This window comes from Hipposideros armiger, unplaced genomic scaffold (assembly GCF_001890085.2).
Source record: "Hipposideros armiger isolate ML-2016 unplaced genomic scaffold, ASM189008v1 scaffold_195, whole genome shotgun sequence".
In the NCBI taxonomy this organism is placed as follows: Eukaryota; Metazoa; Chordata; class Mammalia; order Chiroptera; family Hipposideridae; genus Hipposideros; species Hipposideros armiger.
Genome location: NW_017731545.1, coordinates 1,757,783 through 1,781,865, shown reverse-complemented (window position 1 = coordinate 1,781,865; position 24,083 = coordinate 1,757,783). Strand labels below are relative to the sequence as shown.

The 24,083-nt window shown below is 40.1% G+C and overlaps 1 protein-coding gene across 1 annotated transcript in view; it reads right to left on the bottom strand.

The window, feature by feature from the left end:
• The window catches only part of CFAP61 (cilia and flagella associated protein 61), a 323,912-nt gene that overhangs the window by 200,513 nt on the left and 99,316 nt on the right, over positions 1–24,083 (bottom strand). The window contains exons 9-10 of the mRNA XM_019653120.1: positions 12,539–12,636; positions 4,335–4,409 (exon numbers count right to left, since the gene is read on the bottom strand). Coding sequence (XP_019508665.1) covers positions 4,335–4,409; positions 12,539–12,636 — 173 coding nt within the window. The remainder of the gene's footprint in view (positions 1–4,334; positions 4,410–12,538; positions 12,637–24,083) is intronic.

Genomic DNA, 24,083 nt, shown 5'->3' with positions numbered 1-24,083 from the left:
TATATATATATATTCAATTACAGTTGACATACAATATTATACAACATCAGCTTCAGGTGTACAGTGCAGTGATCAAGCCTCTACACCGTCCATGAAGTGGTCTTTAAGGAGACATTGTTAATAAGATGAAAAATTTATAAAAGGACCAAAACAAGTTCTCACATGAAGGTCAGAAAAATAAATGGTTTCAGCTGGCCTTTGATATAGGATCCATATTTTAACTGTGTCATGGGATAGAGGTTAGAGCACGATAGTATTATATACATATTAATTGCATAACCAAAATACATCTGTCCCCAAAAGTGTTTTCATTGTGAAACACAAGAATTTGTATATCTTGAGACTGACTGTTCAGGCAGTTTGGTGGTGAGGTGGAGCCTGGGAGGTCCAATTGTCCTTAGTTAGCCACCTGGAAACTTAGCACTGAGTCCTTCCAGTCCATTTAGAGGTGTCTAAGAAGGTGTTATAGCTTAGAGGAAAATGATTCATTCTGAGGTCCTTCTCAGAGTTTTTAAAAATCAAAGTATACATGCATATAGTAAAAAATAAAATACTACTACTACTACTACTACTACTACTACTACTACTACTACTAAAAACTTACAAAGAAAATCAGGAGTCCTCTGTCCTTCTAAGTCCCTCTCCCCACTGGCTAGCATTTTCAACTTTTTCATTTCCTTTGGTGTGTACCTCTGTATTTCTGAATGTGTGCTTATGCTGTTATTTCTTAATTCATCAGTTTTTGAAATTCCTTTTCGATAGTCATGTGATGGGTAGATATAACCCTCTTACACAACCCTCTTCCCCATATCCCATTTCCCCCCAACCCTCAATATAACTATAGCACAATTCAGGGTTACAGCAGCAAATACTTACATTATTATAAGAATGTAAATATCACTGTTACTGAGCAAAGAAGTGTAATATGACTGCATTCTCATCTGGGTACTTTGTTTTGATTCTATTGGTTTCCTAATTTTTTCCACATGCCTTATCAGATTGGCCAGGTGTTTGTCAGTATTATTCTCCAGACAACCAGGCATTGGAGACAATGTGTGACTTCATTCCTCCTCCCCCTTCCTCTGACCTGGCCCAGCTCAACTGCCTGCTGTGCCACCTGCTTCCTTATTTCGCAGCTCCTGTTTAGGTTCCAGGTCTTTTCATTGTCTTCTTTGTTCATGGTTTATGCCCTTTTATCACTGGAGCACATTTCTAGCTCCCTAAAATCAACAGAGCTTGGTAGGCAGCAAAACTCAACAGCTAACTGGGCACTTTGTGGGGTGATCTAGCACTAACCTGCAATTTTATTGGATGACAACCTCCAGGGACATTATCTGGAGGCCTTTTTTTCAGGCCTGTCAGGTTTTGGGGGGAATTAAGTTCTTCAATCTCCTGCATGAGGGACTCGGTAAACAGAACAGTGGCCCCCAAATAGGTGTATGGCCAAATCCCCAGAACCTGTGGGTGTTACTTTATAGGGTAAAAGAGACTTTACAAATGTCATTATGTTAAGGATTTTGAGACAAAGAGATTATCTTGGATTCTCTGGATAGGCTCAATGTAATCATGAGTCCTTATAAGAGGGGGGCAAGAGGGTAGGAGTCAAAGAGAAATTGGAAGATGCTGTGCTACTAGCTTTGAAGGTGGAGGAAGGGGCTACATGCCAAGGAATGCAAGTGGCTTCTAGAAGCTGGCAAAGGCAAGGGGGCGGATTATGCCCTAGAGCCTCCAGAAAGAATAGGGCCCAGCTTGCACCTATTATAGATCTTAGCACAGTAAGACCTGTTTGGGGTATCTGACCTCTAGAACCAAGAGATAATAAATTTATGTTGTTTAAACCACTGAGTTTGTGGTAATTTGTTATAGCAGCAATAAAAATCTAACACAACAACCTGGCTTCTGGCATTTGGAAACATGACAGGAGGAGAGATTCAGGCATTCCTTCATTTGAAGTGTAAAATTCCACTTATTCATCTATTCTCTGTGTTTCCCCATTCCATAGTCTCATACATGCAGACTGAACCTGAATTTGGAACTGCTTCTGTTCAATCTCTCCAGAGAACAGTCATCTGGTTATTTCACTTAGGGTATAGATGACAAGCTAAGTGCCATCTGCAGGGAACCTAGTGTCCCCGATATTCCATAGCAGACTGTCAGACATCATGTTTCAGCCAGGTCCTTGCCCCACTTTCCACAGAAGCTCCATGTCCTTGGCCTACCGTGGACAACTAGAGATGTCACACACCTCCCACTAGTCCCTCCCTTCATAATAGCACCTGAGTTTCACATTTCCCAGCTGTGCTAAGCCAGTGTAAACTCTGCCATCGGTTTTCTTCACTCTAAACATTTTAAAGTGCTCTTCTTCCAACATTTCCTTTCCCAGTCTCATGGTCTTTGTAAATTTGTGCCCTTCTGATTCTTTGTCATTTCAGTAGGGTTTTTTTTTTTCCAGAAGGGAGGGGATATAAACATGGGAGATCAAGCCACCTTGTTGGCCCAGATCCCTCTGGGGCTCCAGTACTTCTAATGCAGTGGGAACCATTCCCCACTCCACATCCTTGTTTGGGTTCCTGAAGGAATGGCTACCCTCTTAGAAATATCAAAGAGAAAATCACTCTCCTCTGCTGTGTGCCTGGCCCTCTCCTCCCCAGGGCACAAGGAGTGCCCTCATGTGGGTTTCCCCAGAGCAAATTCTGAGCTGAGTTTATTTGGGGAGTGATGTCAGGAAATCCTGCGAGAGGAGTGGGGAAGTGAGGCAAGGAAGGACACCAATGCAGTGTTTAACGAGTGGGTTACCACCATGGACTCAATCCTGCCGAGATCTCAGGGGGACCTTGGAGAACCCACCTAAGAGGCAAAGGAGCTGGTGTACTGATTCTCCAGCTGCCTTCAGTTATTGGCTGATGGCTGCTGCCCAAAGATTCTGACCTGCCTGCAGGTACAGCACTGGAGAAAGACCAGGCACCTGAAGTCCTCCTCCTCAGGATGCTGAGGAATGAGCAGTGCCAGAATGATATGGGTGGGGGTTCCATAGCACATGCTAAAGTGAGATTCAGAAAATGGACCATGTGCTGGCCTAGCGCACTCTCTCTGTAGCAGCACATCCTGCTCTGGGATGCATGCATTCTCCTCTCCTCCCTGCACTTAGCCCGGGGACACTGCCCCAAGGGCGAGGCGTGCCTATAGCCAGGTGTGTACACTTAATTCAGTAGGAGGAAGTAGGAAATCCATTTGTGTTCCAGGAAGCTTTGCTTTCCAGTTCAGATTTAACCATAATAAAGTATTTTTATCCCTAGCTGACTTCTGTGAAGACTTCTTAATTGGTCAGAATCTGGAGAGGAAAGGAGTGTGATAAATTGGTCCTCTCTCAGAATTTTAGTATCTGGGATTAGTGTTCAGAATTTGTCCCGGGACCTCTGTGGAGATGACTCAACCTCTTGTTCCATGTTCCCCCCTCAAGGACTCTCTAGACTTTCCAGCTGACTCATGCTGAGTCAGCTGACCTACCAACAAGAGGCACTTGGGAATCCACTGAAAGTTTAAAATGTGCTCATCAGGGGGGAATGAGAATGTCTGATGGTGTCAATCTCCCACTTAAAACCTTCATAGCCTTCCTCTGCTCCTTAGGAAATGTTCAAAATCCTGAGCAGTGTCCACAGAGCCCTGCCAACCTTTACCTGAATCTTCCGGTTTCTAGCAGGAAATAGATGGCACACACCAATGGAGTGGACAAAGCAGGTTTAACAAAGGACCGCATGTGAAGCGGGCAGGGTGAAGGGCAACCAACAAAGATGAGGACGTGCCCCAGGGATAGCAACTGGAGGAAGATGCTACTACCCCTTGGCCTGAATCTGTCACAGGAGAGAGTACTTCCTGGAACCTGGGAAGCAGACGAGTGACATATAATACATATAGGTGTATATATGAGCATATGTATGTACATATGATATATATAGTTGCAGAAAACTCTTACAAATGTTTTGCCCCTAAGGAATATTTTCTCTCTGGACAATGGGAAAAAGAGGAAAAACTCTATTTACTGAAATTGTTGCAAATAATTGATGTAGAAAGGGTAACTTCTAGGTCTGAGCTAAGAAAGGTAACTTCTAGGTCCGAGCTGTGCAAGGGACAGAGAATAAAGGGTTAATCACAGTAAAGTAAGGAATCTGTGGAGGAAGGTTCCAAGGAAGGTTCTGTGGAGCAGGCCTTAAAGGAGGTGGCAGATACGAACTTGTAGAGAGAGGCAGGGAGTCCTGGAGAAGGAAAGGGCACACTGGCTCAGGTGCCAAGCAGGGAACCACGTAGGGGCCAACAGACAGCACGCAAAGCCCTACCTCCATTTCACTAGTATTTCCACTTTGGACTATTGAGGAAAGTTCCTCAATTGCGGCTCCTTCTGCAGTTTTTCCCTGCAAATGACAATGGCAAGACATGAGAATCAACACCCACAGTGGCTCAGAGCCCGAGCTCTGGAACACGCTGCCTGGACTCAGATCCTGGCTCCACTTACTGGCTGTGTGGCAGTGGGAACATTATTGTGTTCTGTGGGGCCTCAGTTTCTTCATCTGTAAAAAGGAGCTAAGGGCAGCACCTATCTCATAAGGTTGTTATGCGGATAAAATAAAGATAGATGGATGGATGGATAGATAGATAGACAGACAGATAGATGTTTAACAGTGCTGGCACCTCCTAATTTTCTGTAGATGTTAGTAATAATAACATAAAATACTTTTATTCTTTTGTATAACTTGAAAGCTGCACTAGGTTTTTATAACTGCTTTATTGAGGTATAACTGACATGCAGTACTTTGCATATATTTAAAGTGTACCTTATAAAAAGTTTTGACCTATGCATGCACTCATAAAACATTACCACAATAAAAATAATGAATATACACATCACTCTCAAAAGCTTTCATGTTTCTATGTCCTCCCTCCCACCCCGTGCCACTGTGCAACCACAGGCAAACAACAATCTGCTTTTTGTCACTAGCTTTTTGATTATATGAGGAGCCTATACCGGGATCTTCTGTTCCATTAATCTTATTTGTTGACTTGGACATCAGTACCACCTGTCTTAATTAAAAGAACTTTATAATAACTCTTGAAATCAGTAGTATTAGTCCTGCAACATTGTTCTTTTTCCAAAGTTGTTTTGGCTACTCTAGGCCCTTTTCATTTCCATGTGAATTTTAAAATCAATTTTTCAATTTCTATAAAAATTTGTCCTGAAATTTTGATTGCATTAGTCAATTTGGGAAGAATGAACATTTTGGAAATATTGAGTCTTCAAAAGCATGAACATGGGATATCAAGATATCGCTCCATTTATTTAGATCTTATTTCATTCTCTCAGAAATATCTTTTAGTTTTTAGTGTACACAGGTCTTGAGCATCTTTTGTCAGATTTCTAAGTATTTTGTATATTTGTACTATTATTGTAAATAATATTTATTTCAATTTTTGATTGTTCATTGCTATCATATGGAGATAAAATTGAAATTTGCATATTAATTTTGTATGTATTTAGCAATTTACCAAAGTACTTATTAGTTCTAGTAGCTGTTTTGTAGATTCTAGATGGTTATGTTATCTTCAAATAAAAGAGACTTTTAATTCTTTCTTTCCAAACCAGATGCCTTTTATTTCTTTTCTTGTCTTTGAACTTGCTTGAACCTGCAGTATAATTTTGACCAGAGGTGGTAAGAGCAGACATTCTTGTCTTGTTCCTGACCTTGGTGGAAAAGCATGGAGTCTTTACCATTATGTATGAAGTTAGCTACAGGTTTTTCAAAACTAGCCACTATCAAATTGAAGTTTTCTTCCATTCCTAATTTTCTGAGAGTTTTATGAGGAATGAATGTTTAATTTTCAGATGCCTTTCCTGCAATTATGAGATAAATATATAGGTGTTCTTTTTCAGTTTGTTAATATGGCGAATGACATTACCGTATTTCCCCATGTATAAGACGCACCCTTTTTTGAAAAATTTGGGGTCTAAAACCTGGGTGCATCTTATACAGTGGTTGTAGTTTTTTAACTTGCATTTCCCACTTTTTTTGCGCTTGTCTTTGCACTTATTGTTTCGCACTTGTTACCAGTATATTACGGTAGGTTACGTTTGCCACGTTCTGCCCAGAAATGGCTCAGAAAAGATTTTCATGCAGTGCTGAATTCAAGTTAAAAGTGATCCAGTTTGCAAAAGTGAATGGAAATCGTGCTGCTGAACGTAAGTTTGGTCCTCCTCCAACTGAGAATACAATCGGAGACTGGCTACGGGAAGAAGAAACCCTACTGAAAACGCCACAGCAGAAGAAGGCCATGAGAGGTGCTTCAGGTTCATGAAATGGAATGGACTAAGCATGCGTACACGCACCAGCCTTGCCCAAAAGATTCCTGAAAGCTATGAGCAGAAGGTCTTTGAATTTTATCATTTTGTCATTCAATGTCGGAAGACACATCAGTTTGAGTTGGGACAGATTGCAAATATGGATGAAATCCCCCTTCAATTTGATGTCCCAAGTAACAGAACTGTTGATAAAAAGGGGGTGAAAACTGTAACTGTGAAGACAAGTGGCCATGAAAAGAGCCATTATACAGTTGTTCTAGCTTCTTGTGCTGACAGAACCAAGCTGCCTCCTACGCTGATTTTCAAATGCAAAACAATGGCAAAAGAAGACATTCCTCGAGGAGTGATTGTCCACGTTCATGACAAGGGTTGGATGGATCAGGATGGGATGAAGATCTGGTGTGAAAAAGTTTGGAGCAGGAAACCAGGTGGGCTCTTATGCAAACCTGCCCTATTGGTGCTTGATTAGTTCAGGGCATGCATACCAAAAAACACAAAGAAGATTGCTGCAGAGCAAAAAACAAAACTTGCCATCATATCTGGAGGCTTGACATCCCAGCTCCAACCACTTGATGTCAGCATTAACAAACCCTTCAAAGCTGCCATGAGAGATGAATGGAGCCAATGGATGAAGTCTTCTGGGGACAATTTGACACCAGCAAGAAGCGTGAAGAAACCAACTATAGGAGAAGTTTGTACCTGGGTGAAAAGATCCTGGGATAATATCAAGATTGAGATCATTGTTAAGTCATTTAAGAGGTGTGGCATTTCAAATGCCATAGATGGAACTGAGGACGAGGCATTATAGGAAGACAGTGATTCGTCATCAGACACAGATGAGGACAAGCTAATGGTTGGGAGTTTTGACAGTGATGAGGAGTTGTATGAATTTTATGATGAATAAAACCTGAGCTCAATAACTTTATGTAATACATTTTTTTCAAATTCTGGGCCCCAAAATTAAGGTGCGTCTTATACATGGGGAAATACAGTAATTGATTTTCATATGTTAAACCAACCTTGCATTCTCAGAATAAACCCTACTTGGTCATGATATATGATCATTTTTCTATAATTATTCAATTTATTAAAAACCTTTATTAGAAAATTTCCACTGACATTCATGAAAGCTATTGATCTGTAGTTTTATTTTCTTGTAATGTCTTTTGTTGTGAGAGAACATATTTTAAATGATTTGATTCCTTTTAAAGTTACTGAGACTTATTTTGTAGCCCAGAATATGGTCTAGCCACTTTGGTAAATGTTCCATGTGCATGTAAGAACGTTATTCTGCTATTGTTGAGTACAGTGTTCTATAAGTGTCAATTAAGAAAATTGGTCAATAGTGTTCTTAAATCTATATCCTTATTGGTTTTCTGTCTACTTGTTCTATCAATTATTAAGTGAGGGATATTGAAGTCTCCAAATATAGTTATTTGTCTTTGCAGTTCTATCAGTTTTTGCTTCATGTGTTTCGAAGTTCTGCTATTAAATGAGTAAATATTTAAACTGTTATGTCCTCTTGACCTGTTATCCTTAGTAATAGTCCCTGTTCTGAATCCACTTTGTCTGAAATGAATAAAGCTACTCTAGCTTTCCTTTGATTAATGTTAGCATGTTGTATCTTTTTGCATCTTTAAATTTGAAACTATTGTATCTTTATATTTAAAGTGCATTTTTGTAATCCACATATAACTGAGTCTTGCTTTTTTATCCAACCTATATCTGCTTTATGTTTTCTTTAATTGGGATATTTAGGCCATTTACATAAATGTAATCATTGATATAGTTAAGTTTAAGTTTGTCATCATGCTATTTGTTTTCTATTTGTCCCATCTGTTATTTATTACCCTTTCCCTCTCCCTTTGCCTTCTTTTGGATTAATCATATGTTTTTATGATTCTACTTTATCTTTTCTGTAGGCTTATTAGATACAGCTATCTGGAATTGATTTGTAACTTTAGTATTTTTTAAGACTTTATAGTATGCATCTTTTATTATAGTCTATCTTCAGTTGATATTATGCCACTTCAGGTATAATACAAGAACTTTAAAATAGAATACTTATATTTCTCTTCTCTTGGTTTTTATGCTATTCTTTTCATACATTTTATTTTTACATATACCGTATTTGCCGGTGTATAAGACGACTGGGCGTATAAGACGACCCCCTAACATTTCCACTCAAAATACAGAGTTTGTTATATACTCGCCGTATAAGACTACCCCCTCTTCCGCACACCTTCCACACACCAAATAAAAGGTAAAACAATATCAGATTTGATTTCAACATTTATATTTATATTCAAATGCTTATGACATGCAGGAAAACTGTCACAAGGCTGTATGAAATAAAACATATACATAAATCGCGATTCGCGATTTTGCGCTATCATACTGGGTGTATGGTCGGCTGTGTGCGATTTTGCGAGTGTGGTAAAATCGCATAACAGCAAAATCGCATAACAGCCGAGCATACACCCAGCAGCGCTGCTGATGCCTGAACGGTATGTGGAATGAAGTGGGCGGGCATCGGGAGGCCACTATGGCACGGGGCAAGCACTATGGGCAGTCTATCTGAAGTGTACCTGGCGTATAAGACGACCCCCCCACTTGGAGGCATATTTTTCAGGGCCAAAAAATTGTCTTATACGCCGGCAAATACGGTAAGCCCCATATTATGTTGGGTTTTTAAATTTTATTTAAGCAATTATTTTTTAAAGAGATATAATAAGAACAAAATCTTATACATTTACCCATTTATTTACCATTTATAGTGTTCTTCATTCCTCTGTATAGATCCAGGTTTCCATCTGGTACCATTTTCCTTCTGGCTGAAGGACTTCCTTTAGCATTTCTTATAGTATGAGTCTGCTGGTAATAAATTCTTCCATCTTTTGTGTATAGGCAAAAGTCTTTATTTCACCTTTATTTTTGAAAGATATTTACTAGGTATAAAGTTCTAGGTTGACAGTTTATTTCCTTCCAGTTCTTTAAAGATGTGACTCCACTGTCTTCTTGCTTGCATTGTTTCTAACAAAAAATCTGTTGCCATCCTTATCCTTGTTCCTTTCTTCCCAACTTGTCTTTTGTTCCCTCTGGCTGCTTTTAAGGTATTTCTTTGTACCACTGGGTTTCCACTATTTGATTAGGATTGTCTTTATTGCATTTTTCTTCATGTTTCTTGTGTTTGCTGTTTGTTGAGCTTGTGTCTGTGGGTTTATTGTTCTCATAAAATTCAGAATTTCTTTTAGTCATTATTTCTTCAAATACATTTTTTTGTTCCAATTTCTCTCTCCCCTTTATTATGGACTCCAATTAAATATATATTAAGTACCTGAAGTTATCCCACAGCTCACTGACACATTGATCTTTTTTAAAAAGTCTCATTTCTGTTTCAAGTTCACTATGCTTTTCCTGTAATATCTAATCTGTGGTTAAACTGCTATTGTATTTTTCATCTCATGAATTGTAGTTTTTATCTCTGGAAGTTTTATTTTGGGTATTTTTATATCTTCTATGTCTCTCCTTAACCTATTATAACTATAATTTATATAGTTATAATAACTGTTTTAATGTTCTTGTACACTAATTGTAACATCTTCAGATCTGGATTGGCTTCAATTTATTGAATTATCTCCACTTTACACATCATATGTTTCCAGTTTTTTGAATGCCTGGCAAAGATTTTTATTGGGGAATTGGGAGAGGGGAACAGACAAGTTGCTGTCCTTTGGTTTTTCAGTCTAGTTGTGGAGGATGTTGCTTCACTGGCCCATGTTGGTATTATGATCATTGCGCTCTTCCCAGGTGAGGCAGTCGCTCGCTGGCCATTGGATGGCAGCTCATGGTGGCTTTCGCCCACTGCCGGCTGCTCATGATGGCTGCCGGCCTCTCACGGTGGCTCACGGCAGCCCACTGCAGACCCACTGCAGCCTACCCCATCACCGGCCACTCATGGCAGCCCAGCTCCAGGTCGAGCTGTTGTTCACCATCTTAGCTGTAGAGAGCGCAGTGTCACTGGCCCATGTGGGAACCGAACTGGTGGCCCAATTGCTCAGAGCCCACGCTCCCAAGCCAACTCTTAACCAACTGAGCCACTCGGCCAGCTCCTGCTTGGCAATTTTTTATTGGACTCCAAACATGTGACTTAACCTGTTTGGCTGATAATTTTGTATTCTTAAAAATATTCTTGAACTTTGCTCTGGGACTCAGTTAAGGTACTTGGATGAAGTTTTATCCTTTTCATTCCTGCTTTAAAAATTTGTTAGACAGTACTGGAGCAGTACTCCATCTAGAGCTAATTATTCCCTACTACTGATGCAAGACTCTTGTGTATACTCTCCCAATGCTTGTGAGTCATAAGGTTTTCCAGTCTCGCTGACAGGATCAGGCACTCTTCCCAGCCTTGTATGAGCAATGGGCACTGTTATGCTAATACTTTTGGGAGGTTCTTTCTTCTCCCTGACCCTCAGTATTTTCCCCACATGCATGAGCTGATCAGTACTCAGCTGAATACTCAAGAGTGACCCTTTGCTGGTGCCTAACATCTCTCTTTCTCTGTGCAGCTCCCTCCTCTCTGGTACTATCTTGCAAACCTTAGTGGCTTTAGTCTCATGGACTTACAGATCTGTCTCCTCAACTCAGGAAAACCACTGGGCTCCCACTTGTTTCTCCTGCTCTGTGCTGTGGCCTGGAACTCTCTCAAGTAGTTCAGGGCAATCAGAGGACTTACCTGCTTGTTTCTCATCTCTCAGGCATCACTCTACTTTGTTACCTGACAAGCAGTGTCTTAAAAACTGTTATTTTATATATTTTGGCAACTTTTTGGTTATTTCAGGCAGGACAGCAAATCCAGTTTCTGTTATACTATTGTTTCCAGAAGCAGAAGTCCTTTGCACAATTTTTTTTTATTAATTCCATTCACTAGTTTCATTTCCCTCATATTTCATTTCCCTATGCCATATAGCCTTCTTTTAAAGGTTCAGGTGTCCCTCATTCCCCTCTTCTGAGATGTTTCCATTCTCTTTTTCACATGCTGATTAGGGGGCTTTCCTCTCCCCCAGCATGCCACCACCTCTTGAAGGCTGAGGCTGTGTTTTGGTCTTGTGGGTATTCTTAGCACCTAGGGGAGTGCCTGACCATTGTGAGTGCCAACCTCCATGCAGAGACTAAATCAGCACATGGAATACAGCAGGTTGGGTCCTTTGGTGGTTTGTGGGATAAGAATGCATTTTCCATAGAGACAGTGTGAAAATCCGGAGGATGAGCCAGGTGGCCTTGTGCTAAGGAAAATGTCCTCTTTCCTCCTCTGCTCTCCAAGATTTCCTTTGCATGAGTTGATGGGCAACAGAAACGTTGTTTTGTCCAAGGATGGAAAGGAAAAATAAAAGAGTTGAGGGCTGGAGTCCAGGAAGCAATGACACTGTACCTGCCCCCTCATCTTGAGCTCAGGAATGGGTTCTTGGCCCAGCTGGATGGAAGAGTCAGGAGGACCAGAAGGTGAAGGAGCTGAGTAGTGAAACATGCCTTGGTATTCTGGCCACACACAGTGCTAATGTAGGACCAGGCTGACAACTTTAGACAAGAAGTAAGCCTGGCTAACTGTGGCCTCCTTTGGTATAGGTTTTCCCTTCTTTAGGTGAGGGCGGCAGGAGCAGCACATGCAGAGCTCTATTAATGTCACCTTGGCAGCAGAAGGACATGGGTGGGGGGGGGCTCCTGTTCAGACCAAACAGTAGCTCTCCAGGGAGCTGTGGTGGGCATCTCTGTAGTCTGCAGAGTCCAATCAGGCAGAAAGGAAAACGATGCATCATTTGAGTATATGGACAATGTGTAAATCTCTTCAGAAAGTCTGAACTTTTAAAGTGGCTTTAAACGAGCAGCTGTATCTGTCCCAGGCTCCTGAAATCAGGTAATGAGGTGAAGGAAGGTAGAGAAGGGATGAAATTCCATTCTGACCTGTATTCTTGAAGATATGAGGGAGGCTCTAATTTGTCTGTTTCAAACACGCAGCCTGTTTCCTCTGTGCCTGCTCTCTCCTCAACCTTAGTGCTAGTGGGGTCTTTTCCACATCAGACATTAGAACTTCTCAGCAATGACCCCAGCACCAGGACTGCCCCTGACCCTGACCACACAAGCATTCCCCAGGACTATCCCACGTCCCAGGCACCAGTGAATGACCGTTACCTGGTTGTTTCTGCTTTCCCTGGCCTCTGGCGAGACAGGCTCCTGTGGATCTTTGACTATTTTCTGGAAGTCCTGGCTGCTACTGCTGAGCTCAGCATCTTTGAGACAGAGAATGGCATAAGGACAGAAATCAGGTGATAAATATCTGCAGAGCCACAGGAAATTGGAGACAGCATGGTAATGTGTTTTTAAACTGCAGCATATCTGAAGAATTATTATATTGCAGAGGGCAGCACCATGAGGTGGAAAGAACAGGGTCTTCACATCTCACCCCAACTCTCACCTCAATGTGTGCTCATCCAGAAGATGGAGATAAAATGATGCCAGTGATAGGCCTGGGCCTTGCCTGGCACCCAGGAGGCCCTCCACCTCTGCCAGTTACTAAACTATATGATCCTTTCATAAGAGCCCCCTTTGAAGTTTGCAAACAGCTGACTATCAACTTTCTGGATGCCAGGCTTTGAAATTATTTTAAGGCAGAATGTGGAAAAGACTACAATTAGCTATGTCAGTGCTATCTGAACATTAAATATTAGCAAAAGGGCTGCTTTCCTTTTGAAAATAATGTGGACATGCAGTCTGACAGTGGCCACTATTTTCACTTTTCTACTTTCTAAGCAAGAAGAACTGGAGCTGAGCTTTATTGTCTTTAATATGTCCTGGAAAGTCAATAATCATGGTAGTGTTTATGTATTTAACCTTCACTAAAAATTACAGTAGAAAAGAATTTTTCCCACTTGGTCTATAAAGCTCCTTTTCCCCTTCGTGCTTCTCGGCCACCTTCCTCTTTTTCCTTTTCTCCTGCCTGTCTCTCTTCTGTCAGTCTTTCTCCTCCCCACCCTTCCCCCTCCCTCTTCCTCTTCCCCAGTCTTCCCCACTGTCTCTCTCTCTCCCTGTTCCTCCTCTCTCCCCACCCCTTCCTCCTCGTCTCTGGCTCACCCAGTGCCTGCTCTGTTGGGGGATTCTCAGCCATGACATCTGCTTGCAGCCTTTGGGCCTTAGCTCAGAGCAGCCTGGGACACTGTGTCCAGGGGCTGCCCCTCCTTGGAGTGCTGCCACAGATGCAAGAGGGACGGTGGCCCTGCTGGAGGCTCAAGGGATGCTGCTGCCAGCATGGGCCTGCTGCTCTGTCTACCTTTCTAACCTTTCTAACTGTCACGGCAGATGCTGTGGGGCTAGGAGCAGCCTCCATCCTTTCTGTTTCCTCCTCTCCCACTGTGCTCTAGCACCTGCCAGCGCAACTGCCGTGCAGATAGCTCTCAACCCCAAACCTCTCAACCCCATCTTCTGGCAAAGATGGAGGTGAATGACAGAGAATGGAATTCTAAGAGAAAAATTAGATGCTCAGGGAGGTGAAAAGGGCACGTATAAGGATGAACATAATGTTGAAGGTACCATGAGAGAGACTCACATCCCAACATAAGGAGTAGTTCTTTTGGAGAGAAAACGTCATAAGAGAGAAGCAAAGCACTTAGAGTCCCTCTTCTGAAGAAAGATGCTTTGGGGAGAATAAAATGTATCATGTCTCTATTTTCTGAATATGCCTTGCTCCCTGCAAAACTTTCCAGATAGTCCACATGGGGTTTCCAGCAGTCTCATGAGGACAAGAGCAGCATGTTTTTTAGGTTAATTTACTTTGTTATTAGGATATAAAACACATATAGTAAAGTGCATGGAATTCTGTATGTATCTATGCCCACATAAAAATCACCCAAATGAAATCTAAAGCATTTCCAATGTCCAGAAGCTTCCACTTATCCCTTGTTCAGCTAATATACCTCTTAATGGTAGCTGCTCTTCTGACTTCTACTATCATTGGTTCATTTTGCTCAGCAGCAAACTTTTTGAATACACACACACACACACACACACACACACACACACACACTCCTCAGGAGTGCCAAAAAATGTGTACACATTTTAAGAGACATATACATACTTAAGAGGTGTTTTTTGGCACCCTCTGTATATGAGGTTGCACAATTAAGTTAGCGAACTTGTTGCAATGATGTTGCTAGCCTTTTTTGGTATCAGAGAGATGATTCATTATGAATTTGTACCAACTGGAGAAGCAGTTAACCAAGTTTACTATTTGGAAGAGCAGAAAAGGCTGTGTGAAAAAGTTAGGCAACCTGAACTTTTCACCAACAATTCATGGCTCTTGCATCACAACAATGCACCAGCTCACACGGCACTGTCTGTAAGGGAGTTTTGAGCCAGTAAACAAATAACTGTATTAGAACACCCTCCCTACTCACCTGAGCTGACCCCCAATTACTACTTTCTTTACCCGAAGATAAAGGAAGTATCGAAAGGAAGACATTTTGATGACAGTTAGGACACCAAGGGTAATATGATGACAGCTCTGATGGCCATTCCAGAAAAAGAGTTCCAAAATTGCTTTGAAGGGTGGACTAGGCACTGGAATTGGTGCATAGCTTCCCAAGGGGAGTACTTCGAAAGTGACAGTAATGATATTCAGGTATGTAGCATTTTTTCTAGGATGAGTTCGCGAATTTAATTGTCAGGCCATATGTGTGTGTGTGTGCGCGCGCGCGCGCGTGTGTGTGTGTATCAATAACTCTTTATTCTTAAGCTGCACTTTACTTTTTAAAAAAAAGATAGTCTTTTCTTATTTTGAGTTTTAAATCTGAAGGACTATAAAAAAGACAACTAAAATAAAACTGGACCTTCATTGTGCATATATTTCTTTTATAATTAGGATAAAATTACTAAAAAGTCAGAAAGAATGGATTAGATTTGCAATGCACTAATAATCCTGGAGACTTCACTGCTTGACAGTCTAATGTTCATGGGACAATTACCAACTACAACGACTAATTGTCTTGGCTAAAGTGTCACAGGATGTTGCAGCTTATTAAGCAGCTGCCACGCTCTTCCTGAGGTGGCTGCATTTCAGAACTGGGTGAGGTGACGCTCTATCTCTTTTTCCTGTGTCTCTGTGGTTTTGTGAAGTTAAATTAGTTAATGTTCATATATGCCCTGATATCCTCAAATGTGAGGTACTATCCCAGGAAAAAGTTGAGAAGTGGTATTATATAGCTTAGAACTAAAACCACGATTGAGGCTGCAAATTTAATTGTTATTTTATTGTTTACACCACCTACCTAGCTTAGAAGTCATGAACCAGTGCTTTTTTCTAGTGAGAGCGAAGGCAAAATTTGCTAGGTTTTTTTTGGGGGGGGGGATTGGGGAGGGGAACAGACAAGTTGCTGTCCTTTTGTTCTTCAGTCTAGTTGTCGAGGGCGTTGCTTCATTGGCCCATGTTGGTATTATCATTGCGCTCTTCCCTGGGTGAGGCAGTCACGGCCGGCCATTGGACGGGTGCTCACAGTGGCTCAAGGCAGCTGGCGAAAGCTCATGCCCGCTGCTGGCCAGCCCCACTGCAGCATACACTGTCGCCTGTGACTCACGGCAGCCCAGCTCCAGGTCGAGCTGTTGTTCACCATCTTAGCTGTAGAGGGCACAGCGTCACTGGCCCTCATGTGAGATCTGAACTGGGGCCCTGCTGCTCAGAGCTGGCATCCCAAGCCAACTCCTAAGCAATGCGCCACTAGGCCAGCCCATGCTAGGACTTTCTTTTTCTTTTTCTTTTTTTTTTTTTTAAGCAGAGCCATCCTGCTACCTGTTGGCAGCTCAGCGGCTGCTCAGCTCGGGCCGGGAATCGAACCGCTGTTGCTCAGAGCTCAAACCCTTGAGCGAGCTCTTAACCAACTGAGGACTTTCTAAGTGAGACTGCTTATCTGAAGTGGGTTTACCACAAAACTAATAAAGCCAGAGGTCCAGGCTCCCCAGTACAGCTCCCACTTGTACGGGTCCCTCCTGATGCACAACTACTATTGCATTCATAATTTTGCATTCTTTTTCTTAAAGAGGGCTCCCAACTTGTATAGACTTTAGGTCCCACAAGACCTGGGTATGCCCTGCTCTTTACTAATGGGAATAATACATAGGGAAAGTGAAATAATATATTTTAAAGACATTAGGAAAAAATAATAGTATACAACCTGGTATTTTTTACATTTATTTGAAATATCAACCAAAAGCCCAGCAAGATTTTTTTGTAAAATTAAATACACTGATAATAAAAGAGTAAATGTGGAGAAATAGGTAGTCAACAAAATTTTACAAAATAAGAACAAAGAGTAGGCCAAATTTCCTAATGAATACTAAGACATATTATAAAGCCATATTATTAAAACATTTTATTGGAGTAGGAATAGAACAGAATGGAATCAAGAAAAGAGCCAGACAATTATGAAATGTTGATACATGCTAAATGTGGCATTTTGAATTGGTGGGGAAAGAATAAGTTTTACAACAAAGAGTGCTGCTTACCCATATGGCAAAAAATTAATTTGATCCTCTATTTCATACAGTACACAAAAATAATCTGCAGATACATTAACAGCCTAAAAACACTTTCAAAAATAGTTTAAAATTACTAGAAAAAGATATAGGAGAATATCTCTATTATCTTGGTGGTGGAAAATTCCTTCCTTAAAAATGCAAAAGGCAAAAGTCATAAAAGAAAGATATTGACATATCTGACCACATCAAAATCTGAGTTATGATAAAGTATCACTAAAAAGTATTTTTTAAAAAAGATAGATATATGGAAAAAATAATTGCAACACATATAATAGTCCAACAATTGAATTCCTGTTAAAACAAACAACCCAATAGGCAAAGGGCATGAATGGACAGGAAATATAAATGACCAATAAACACACAAAAGTGTTCAATCTCAATAATACTTGGAGAAATAAAATTGAAACAATCATATCTCCTTTCATATCTATCATATTGGCAAAAGTTAAAAATACTGTTAACACTAAGTATTAGGGAACTAGGAAAAGCTTTGGAGGAAGGTCGCTGATATGGCCACATTTGGTTTCAACATGAGTGTTTCCAAGCTCAGCAGGAAAAATTCTGGGAATATAGCTTGTGAAAACTCTTGCAAGGGGCTCAAGGAGACATGCACAGGGTGTTTATTGCAGCACTGTTTGCAATAACAAAATTACAGAAACAAATGTTTAAGGACAAATGTGGCACATTCCATACAGTATATACTACCCAGAAGGTAAAAGAAGTGTCTTGGACCTGTGCATATCAACATTATTAGATCTTAAAAAGTTGAATTTCAAAACATCACATACCCAAGAGACACCATTTATACAGAAAACACTGCTACAAAATGGTAGTATCTTTTCTATGAATACATGGACTTCATATAAAAGCATAAAAAAGAGGTCTGGATGGATACACACTCACATTATAACAATGGCTATTTCTGAGGAGAAGGAGAACCAGGCTTGGATGTTGATCAAAGGGAACTCAACTTTAATTGCATTATCCTGTTTTTAAAGGAGGACAGTTTCATGTATTACTAATGCAATTAAGATCCCAAAAGAATGTCTAACGATAAAAGTAAATTTCTATCTTCAAAATATTAAAAAATAGCCTTTTTGTTTAGTATTATTTTATGGGTGACTTCAGAAAAAAAAATGACAGATAAATTTAAGTCACTCAGTTTTAAGAAGAGGAAAGAGGAAAGATTAGATGTTCAAGTTAAATCATTCTTTCAACTGAAATTCAATGGAGGACAATGAGTTGTAGGCACTCAATTAGGTACCAGAAGTAAATAATAAATAAGGTGTAGTCCTTCCTGTTCTAAGAGGTTCGCCACTGATCAGGGTATACAGGCATACACACACACACACACACACACACACACACACACACACAAACACATACACCCTAACTATCACATTGAGTGTTCATTTATTTATTTATTTTTATTTTTATTTTTTTTAAGATTTTTATTGGGGAATTGGGGGGATGGGAACAGTGCTGGGGAATTGGGAGAAGGGGAACAGACAAGTTGCTGTCCTTTTGTTCTTCAGTCTAGTTGTGGAGGACGTTGCTTCACTGGCCCAAGTTGGCACCATCATTGTGCTCTTCCTGGGTGAGGCAGATCAGTCGCCGGCTTCTGGACAGCTGCTCACTGCGGCTGCTGGCCGCTCACGCTGGCTGCTGGCTACATACGGTAGCCCATGGCAACCCACTGCCACAGGGGCTGCAGCCTACGCCATCGCAGGTGACTCATGGCAGCCCAGCTCCAGGTTGAGCTGTTGTTCAGCATCTTAGCTGTGGAGGGCAGTGTCACTGGCCCTCATATGTGGGATCCGAACAAGGTCCTCTGGCGTCCCAAGCCAGTTCTTAACCATCGCACCACTTGGCTGGCCCAAGTGTTCATTTATTTATTCATTCATTCATTTAAAATTTATACTTCACACCTACCATCTGGTACACAATAACATTCTAGGTATTGGGGATTTAGCAATGAACAAGACCAACTTGCAATGCCCAAGTAAATGGGAAAATACTAAGTTATGATAGATGGCATGTAGAAAATAAGACCTAGAGAGCTGCTTTAGGTTGAGTGGTTAGAGAAGTCCTCTGGACACTCAGGCTGAGACCTGAAGGATAAGAAATAGCATAAAAATAAAAGAGAATGGAAACAATAAGCACAAACAACTCTTTCAAGGAGTTTTGTTGGTGAGTGAAGATGTCCTTATTTCTTGACATGTTTTCCTTCCTTGGTTCGCCTCTGGACCTTTATGTTAGTTTCCTGTGGCTGCTGTAACAAAGTACTATTCAGTTGATGGCTTAAAACAACAGTAATGTATTCTCTCACAGTTCTGGAATCCAGAAATCCAAAATCAGTATCCTGGGAAGAAATCAAGGTGTCAATAAGGCCATGCCCCCTCTGGAGGCTCTAGGAGAGAATCCATTCCTGCCTCTTCAAGCTTATGGTGGTTTATGGTGGATGCTGGCATTCCTTGCCATGTGGCCACATCACTCCAATCTCTGCCTCTGTGGTCACATGGCCTCCTCCTCTTCTGTCTGTGTTATCTCCCTCTGTCTCTCTCTCATAAGACACTTGTGATGGCATTTAGGGGCCCTCAAATAATCTAGGATAAACTCCTTATCTCAAGATCCTTAATCACACCTACAGAGACTCTAAAACTAAGGTAACATTTGCAGGATCCAGGGATTAGGATGTGGACATCTTTTGGTAGGTCATATTTCAGTCTACCTCAGTAGGCACTGGTTGCTGACTGAGTGCTATGTATCCATCCAAATGCTTACGAGGAAGGTCAAACTCAACTTGCCCAAATCAGAAATCATGGTATCTCCATCAAATAATACATTCACTGTTATTATTCCCATCTTGCAAAATGGTTCCACTATCCAACCAGTTTCTGAAGTCATCCTTGATATTTCCCCTTTCTGCAAATTTTCATTCCCGTATGCAGTAAAACATCAAGTTCTATCAATCCTCCAAAATATCTCCCAGATTCATCCATAACCACTGTTCTGGTTCAGTCACTCCTCATCTTTTTCTTGGACACTCTATTGGCCCTTGGAAAGTCTTCCTGTGAACTGGAAATTGACCATGTATCCTTTCTAATTAAAGATTCCTAGTGGTTCATCATCAGGTATGTTGTAATTAAATGAAATCTAAACCCTTTTACAAGATACGCAAGGCTTTGATTGCCTTGCCTCAATCTCCTGTCCTTGCTTCATGTTCTGTTACTCCCTCACTTCGTGCTTCACAACAGTGAACTTGTACTTTCCCCTAACAACCCATGGTCTCTAATACCTCCTTATTTTGCACATTTTGTTTCCTCTGTCAAGGAAATCTTTCTGCTTATTCACCTAGAAAGCTCAAATTTGTTTTTGAAATTTTAAATCAAAACCTTTCTTTTCTGTGAAGTCTATGCTGATGCTCTCAAGATGACTTAGGTTTTATTCTGCTATGGTCCCACCACAATTTTTTTATCCTTCAGGACAATTCTCTTATTGTAAATTCATTTGTCTTGTATGTTTATCCTGCCATTAGATAGTACTAGACTCACCATACACTAGACTAGGCTCCTAAACCTATGGGATATACTCAGTATTTACTGAATGACCAAAAGAACAGCAAAAGGCTGATAATAAAGTCCACAATTATTCAAAGAAAAACACTAGGCAGGCTGCATGAAAGGAGGACAAAGGGATTTTTTCATATTTTTCAAGGAAACTCCTCCCACCTGGACAGCAGTGCAGACTTCAAGCCATAAAGTATGAAAAACTTGAACTTAGTGCACTGGTAATTCCCAGATCACTGTCTTGAGAGGAGACTAACGGTTTTAGCCTCCTCCAGGCTACACTGGAGTCTGTACCTCTTTATGACAGGAGAAAGAAGGCCATGACAAAAATCATCAGCATTATTTTTTGTGTGTGTGTGTGTGAGAACATGGGTTGCCATGATTTTTCACCCTCCCTGTATTTAGGTCCTTTGCCATGTAGTGTCCTGTCACTCTGATTATGGGCTTAGCAATGTGACCTGCTTTGGATTATTAGTGACATGAGTTAGTTCAAAGCCTAAATTTCAAGGGCCTTGTGTGTTTCCATTCAATCTCCTGCACCTCTTCTGTCACCATGAGAACATTCCCAATGTAGCCTGGTAAAGGAAAGAAGCATGTGAAGCAGAGCAAAGGCCAGCCTAGACTGGCCAACAGACAATCAACCCCAAGACCTGTGAGAAGACCCAGCCAAGATCAGCACAGCTGCCCAGCTCACCCCAACTGCATGAGCAAAACATCCTTATTGTGGTATGCCACTGTGGTTGTTTGTTAGCAGTATATTTGTGGCAATGAATTATGGAAGCAGTCACAAAACATAATAGAGAGAATAGACCAAATCCTGAAGCTACTTCTTTGAAAATGCGAATTCAATTGACTGGTGAGATTAAGAAAGAAAAACAAAAATAAATAACTCTATGAATGAAACATTGGGAACATATATAAAGTAAAATGGTAGATATAAACCCATAAGAGCATTAAATATAAACTGTCTAAATAAAAAACAATGGTTGTCACACTCAATTAAAAACAAGAACATCATTTAGAATCAAAGGACAGATAAAGAATTTCCCAGACAAGACAAAGCTAAAGGAGTTCATTACTACCAAACCAGTATTACACGGAATATTAAAGGGACTTCTTTAAGTAGGTAAGAAGAGATAAAAAATACGAATGAGAAAATATAGGAAAGAAAAAATTCTCACTGACAAAGGTGAAACACTTAGTAAAAGCACTGGATCAACTAACTATAAGCTAGTATAAAGGTTAAAAGGCAAAAGTAGAAACATCATACGTAATTATGACAATAAATTAAGGGATACACACAAATACACAAGAAGTAAAAAATAATGACAAGGGCCATGTGGCAGAGAACCATAACTGCAGGTAGACCTGAGGGTGGCTTTTAGCCAGCAGATAGACACAAGGAAGTGAATTCTGCTAACACCCTGAATGAGCCTGACAGCTGCTGATTCTTCCCAGTTAAACCACCAGATGAAAACAGCCTGGCTGACACCTTGACTGCAGTTTTGTGCGACAGCAGAGAATCCAGCTACGCCATGCCCAGATCCTTAACTCATGGCAACTGTGAAGTAATAAATGTGTATATTGTTTAGAAAATAATAATAATGATGACAAAACATAAATGTGGAGAGGCCAAGTAAAAATCATAGTGATTTTAGAATGAGTTTGAACTTAGGCAACCATCATTTTAAAATATACTGCTATAAACACAGATTGGTATAGATGAAGTGCATAGTAACCACAAACCAAAAATCTACAACAGATATACAAGAAATAAATAGAAAGGAATCTAAATATAACACTATAGAAAGTCATCAACATACAAAAGAAAAGAACAATAAAATAAGAAAGGAACAGACAAGAACTATAAAAACAATCAGAAAACAATAAAATGACAATAAATACATACCTATTAATAATTACTTTAAATGTAAATGGACTACATGCTCAAATCAAAAGATATAGGGTGGCTGAATTGACAAAAAAAAAAAACAAAACCCAAGGCCCTTACATATGCAACCTACAAGAAACACACTTCAGATTGTAAGACACACAAATAGAAAGTAAAGGGATGGAAAAAGGCATTTCACACAAATGGAAATGAAAAAACGAAAAAGGCTGGAGTAGTGATACTTACATCAGACAAAAAAGATTTTAAAAAGAGGGCTGTAACAAAAGACAAAGAAGGACATTTCATAATGATAAAGGGATCAATCCAACAAGGGGATATAACTCTCATAAACATCTATGCACCCTATTGTTCTGTACACCTGAAACTAACAATAAAAAAAATAAATTAAAAAACAAACAAACAAACAAAAAAACATCTATGCACCCAAGGTAGGCACACTTAAATATATAAAGCAACTATTGACAAACATAAGGGAGAGATTGACAGTTAAATACAGTCATAGTAGGGATGCTAACACCATTGACATCAATGGATAAATCATCCAGATGGAAAATCAACAGGGAAACAATGGTCTTAAATGATATTGGGCCAGATGGATTTAATCAATATTTTAGGATATTTCACCCCAAAGCAGCAGAATATTCATTCTTTTCAAGTGCACTTGAAACATTTGCCAGGATAGAACACACATTAGGCCAAAAAAACAAGTCTCAATAAATTTAGAATGAAATCATATCAAGTATCTACTCTGATCACAAGGTTATGAAACTAGAACTCAATTACAAGAAGAAAACTGAAAAACACACACACAATGAGACTAAATGACATGTTACTCACAATGATTAACAATGAAATCAAGGAAGAAATAAAAACATACCTTGAGACAAATGCAAATGTAAACACTATGACCCAAAATTTATGCAACACAGCCAAAGGAGTTCTAAGAGGGTAATTCATAACAATATTGGCCTGCCTCAAGAAACAAGATAAATATCAAATAAACAGTCTACCTTACACCTAAAGGAACTAGAGAAAGAAAAACAAACAAAGCCCAACGTGAGAAGAAGGAAGGAAATAAAGATCAGAATCGAAATAAAGTAGAGGCTAAAAAAATACAAAAAATCAATGAAACCAAAAGCTGATTCTTTTAAAGGTAAATAAAATTGATAAACTTTTAGCCAGACTCATCAAGAAAAAAAGAGACAGCACCCAAATAAATAAAATCAAAAGTGAAATGGAGAAGTGACAACCAACACCACAGAAATACAAAGTATTATAAGAAAATGCTATGAACAATCAATCATATGCTAACAGATTGAACCTGGAAGAAACGGATAAATTCCTAGAAACACACAATCCCCCCAAGGCTGAATCAGGAAGAAATAGAATATCTGAACAGACCAATAACTACTAACAAAATAGAATCAGTAAAAAAAAAAAAAAAAACTCCCGACAAAAAAAGCCCTGGACCAGATGGTTTCATAGGTGAACTTTACCGTACATTCAAAGAATTACTACCCATCCTTCTCAAACTATTCAAAAAATTGAAGAGGAGGGAAGCCTCCTCAATTCATCTTATTAGGCCAGCAATTCCCTAATACCAAAACCAGCAAAAGACACTAAAAAAAAAAAAATTAGATGCCAATATCCCTGACAAACATAGATATAAAAA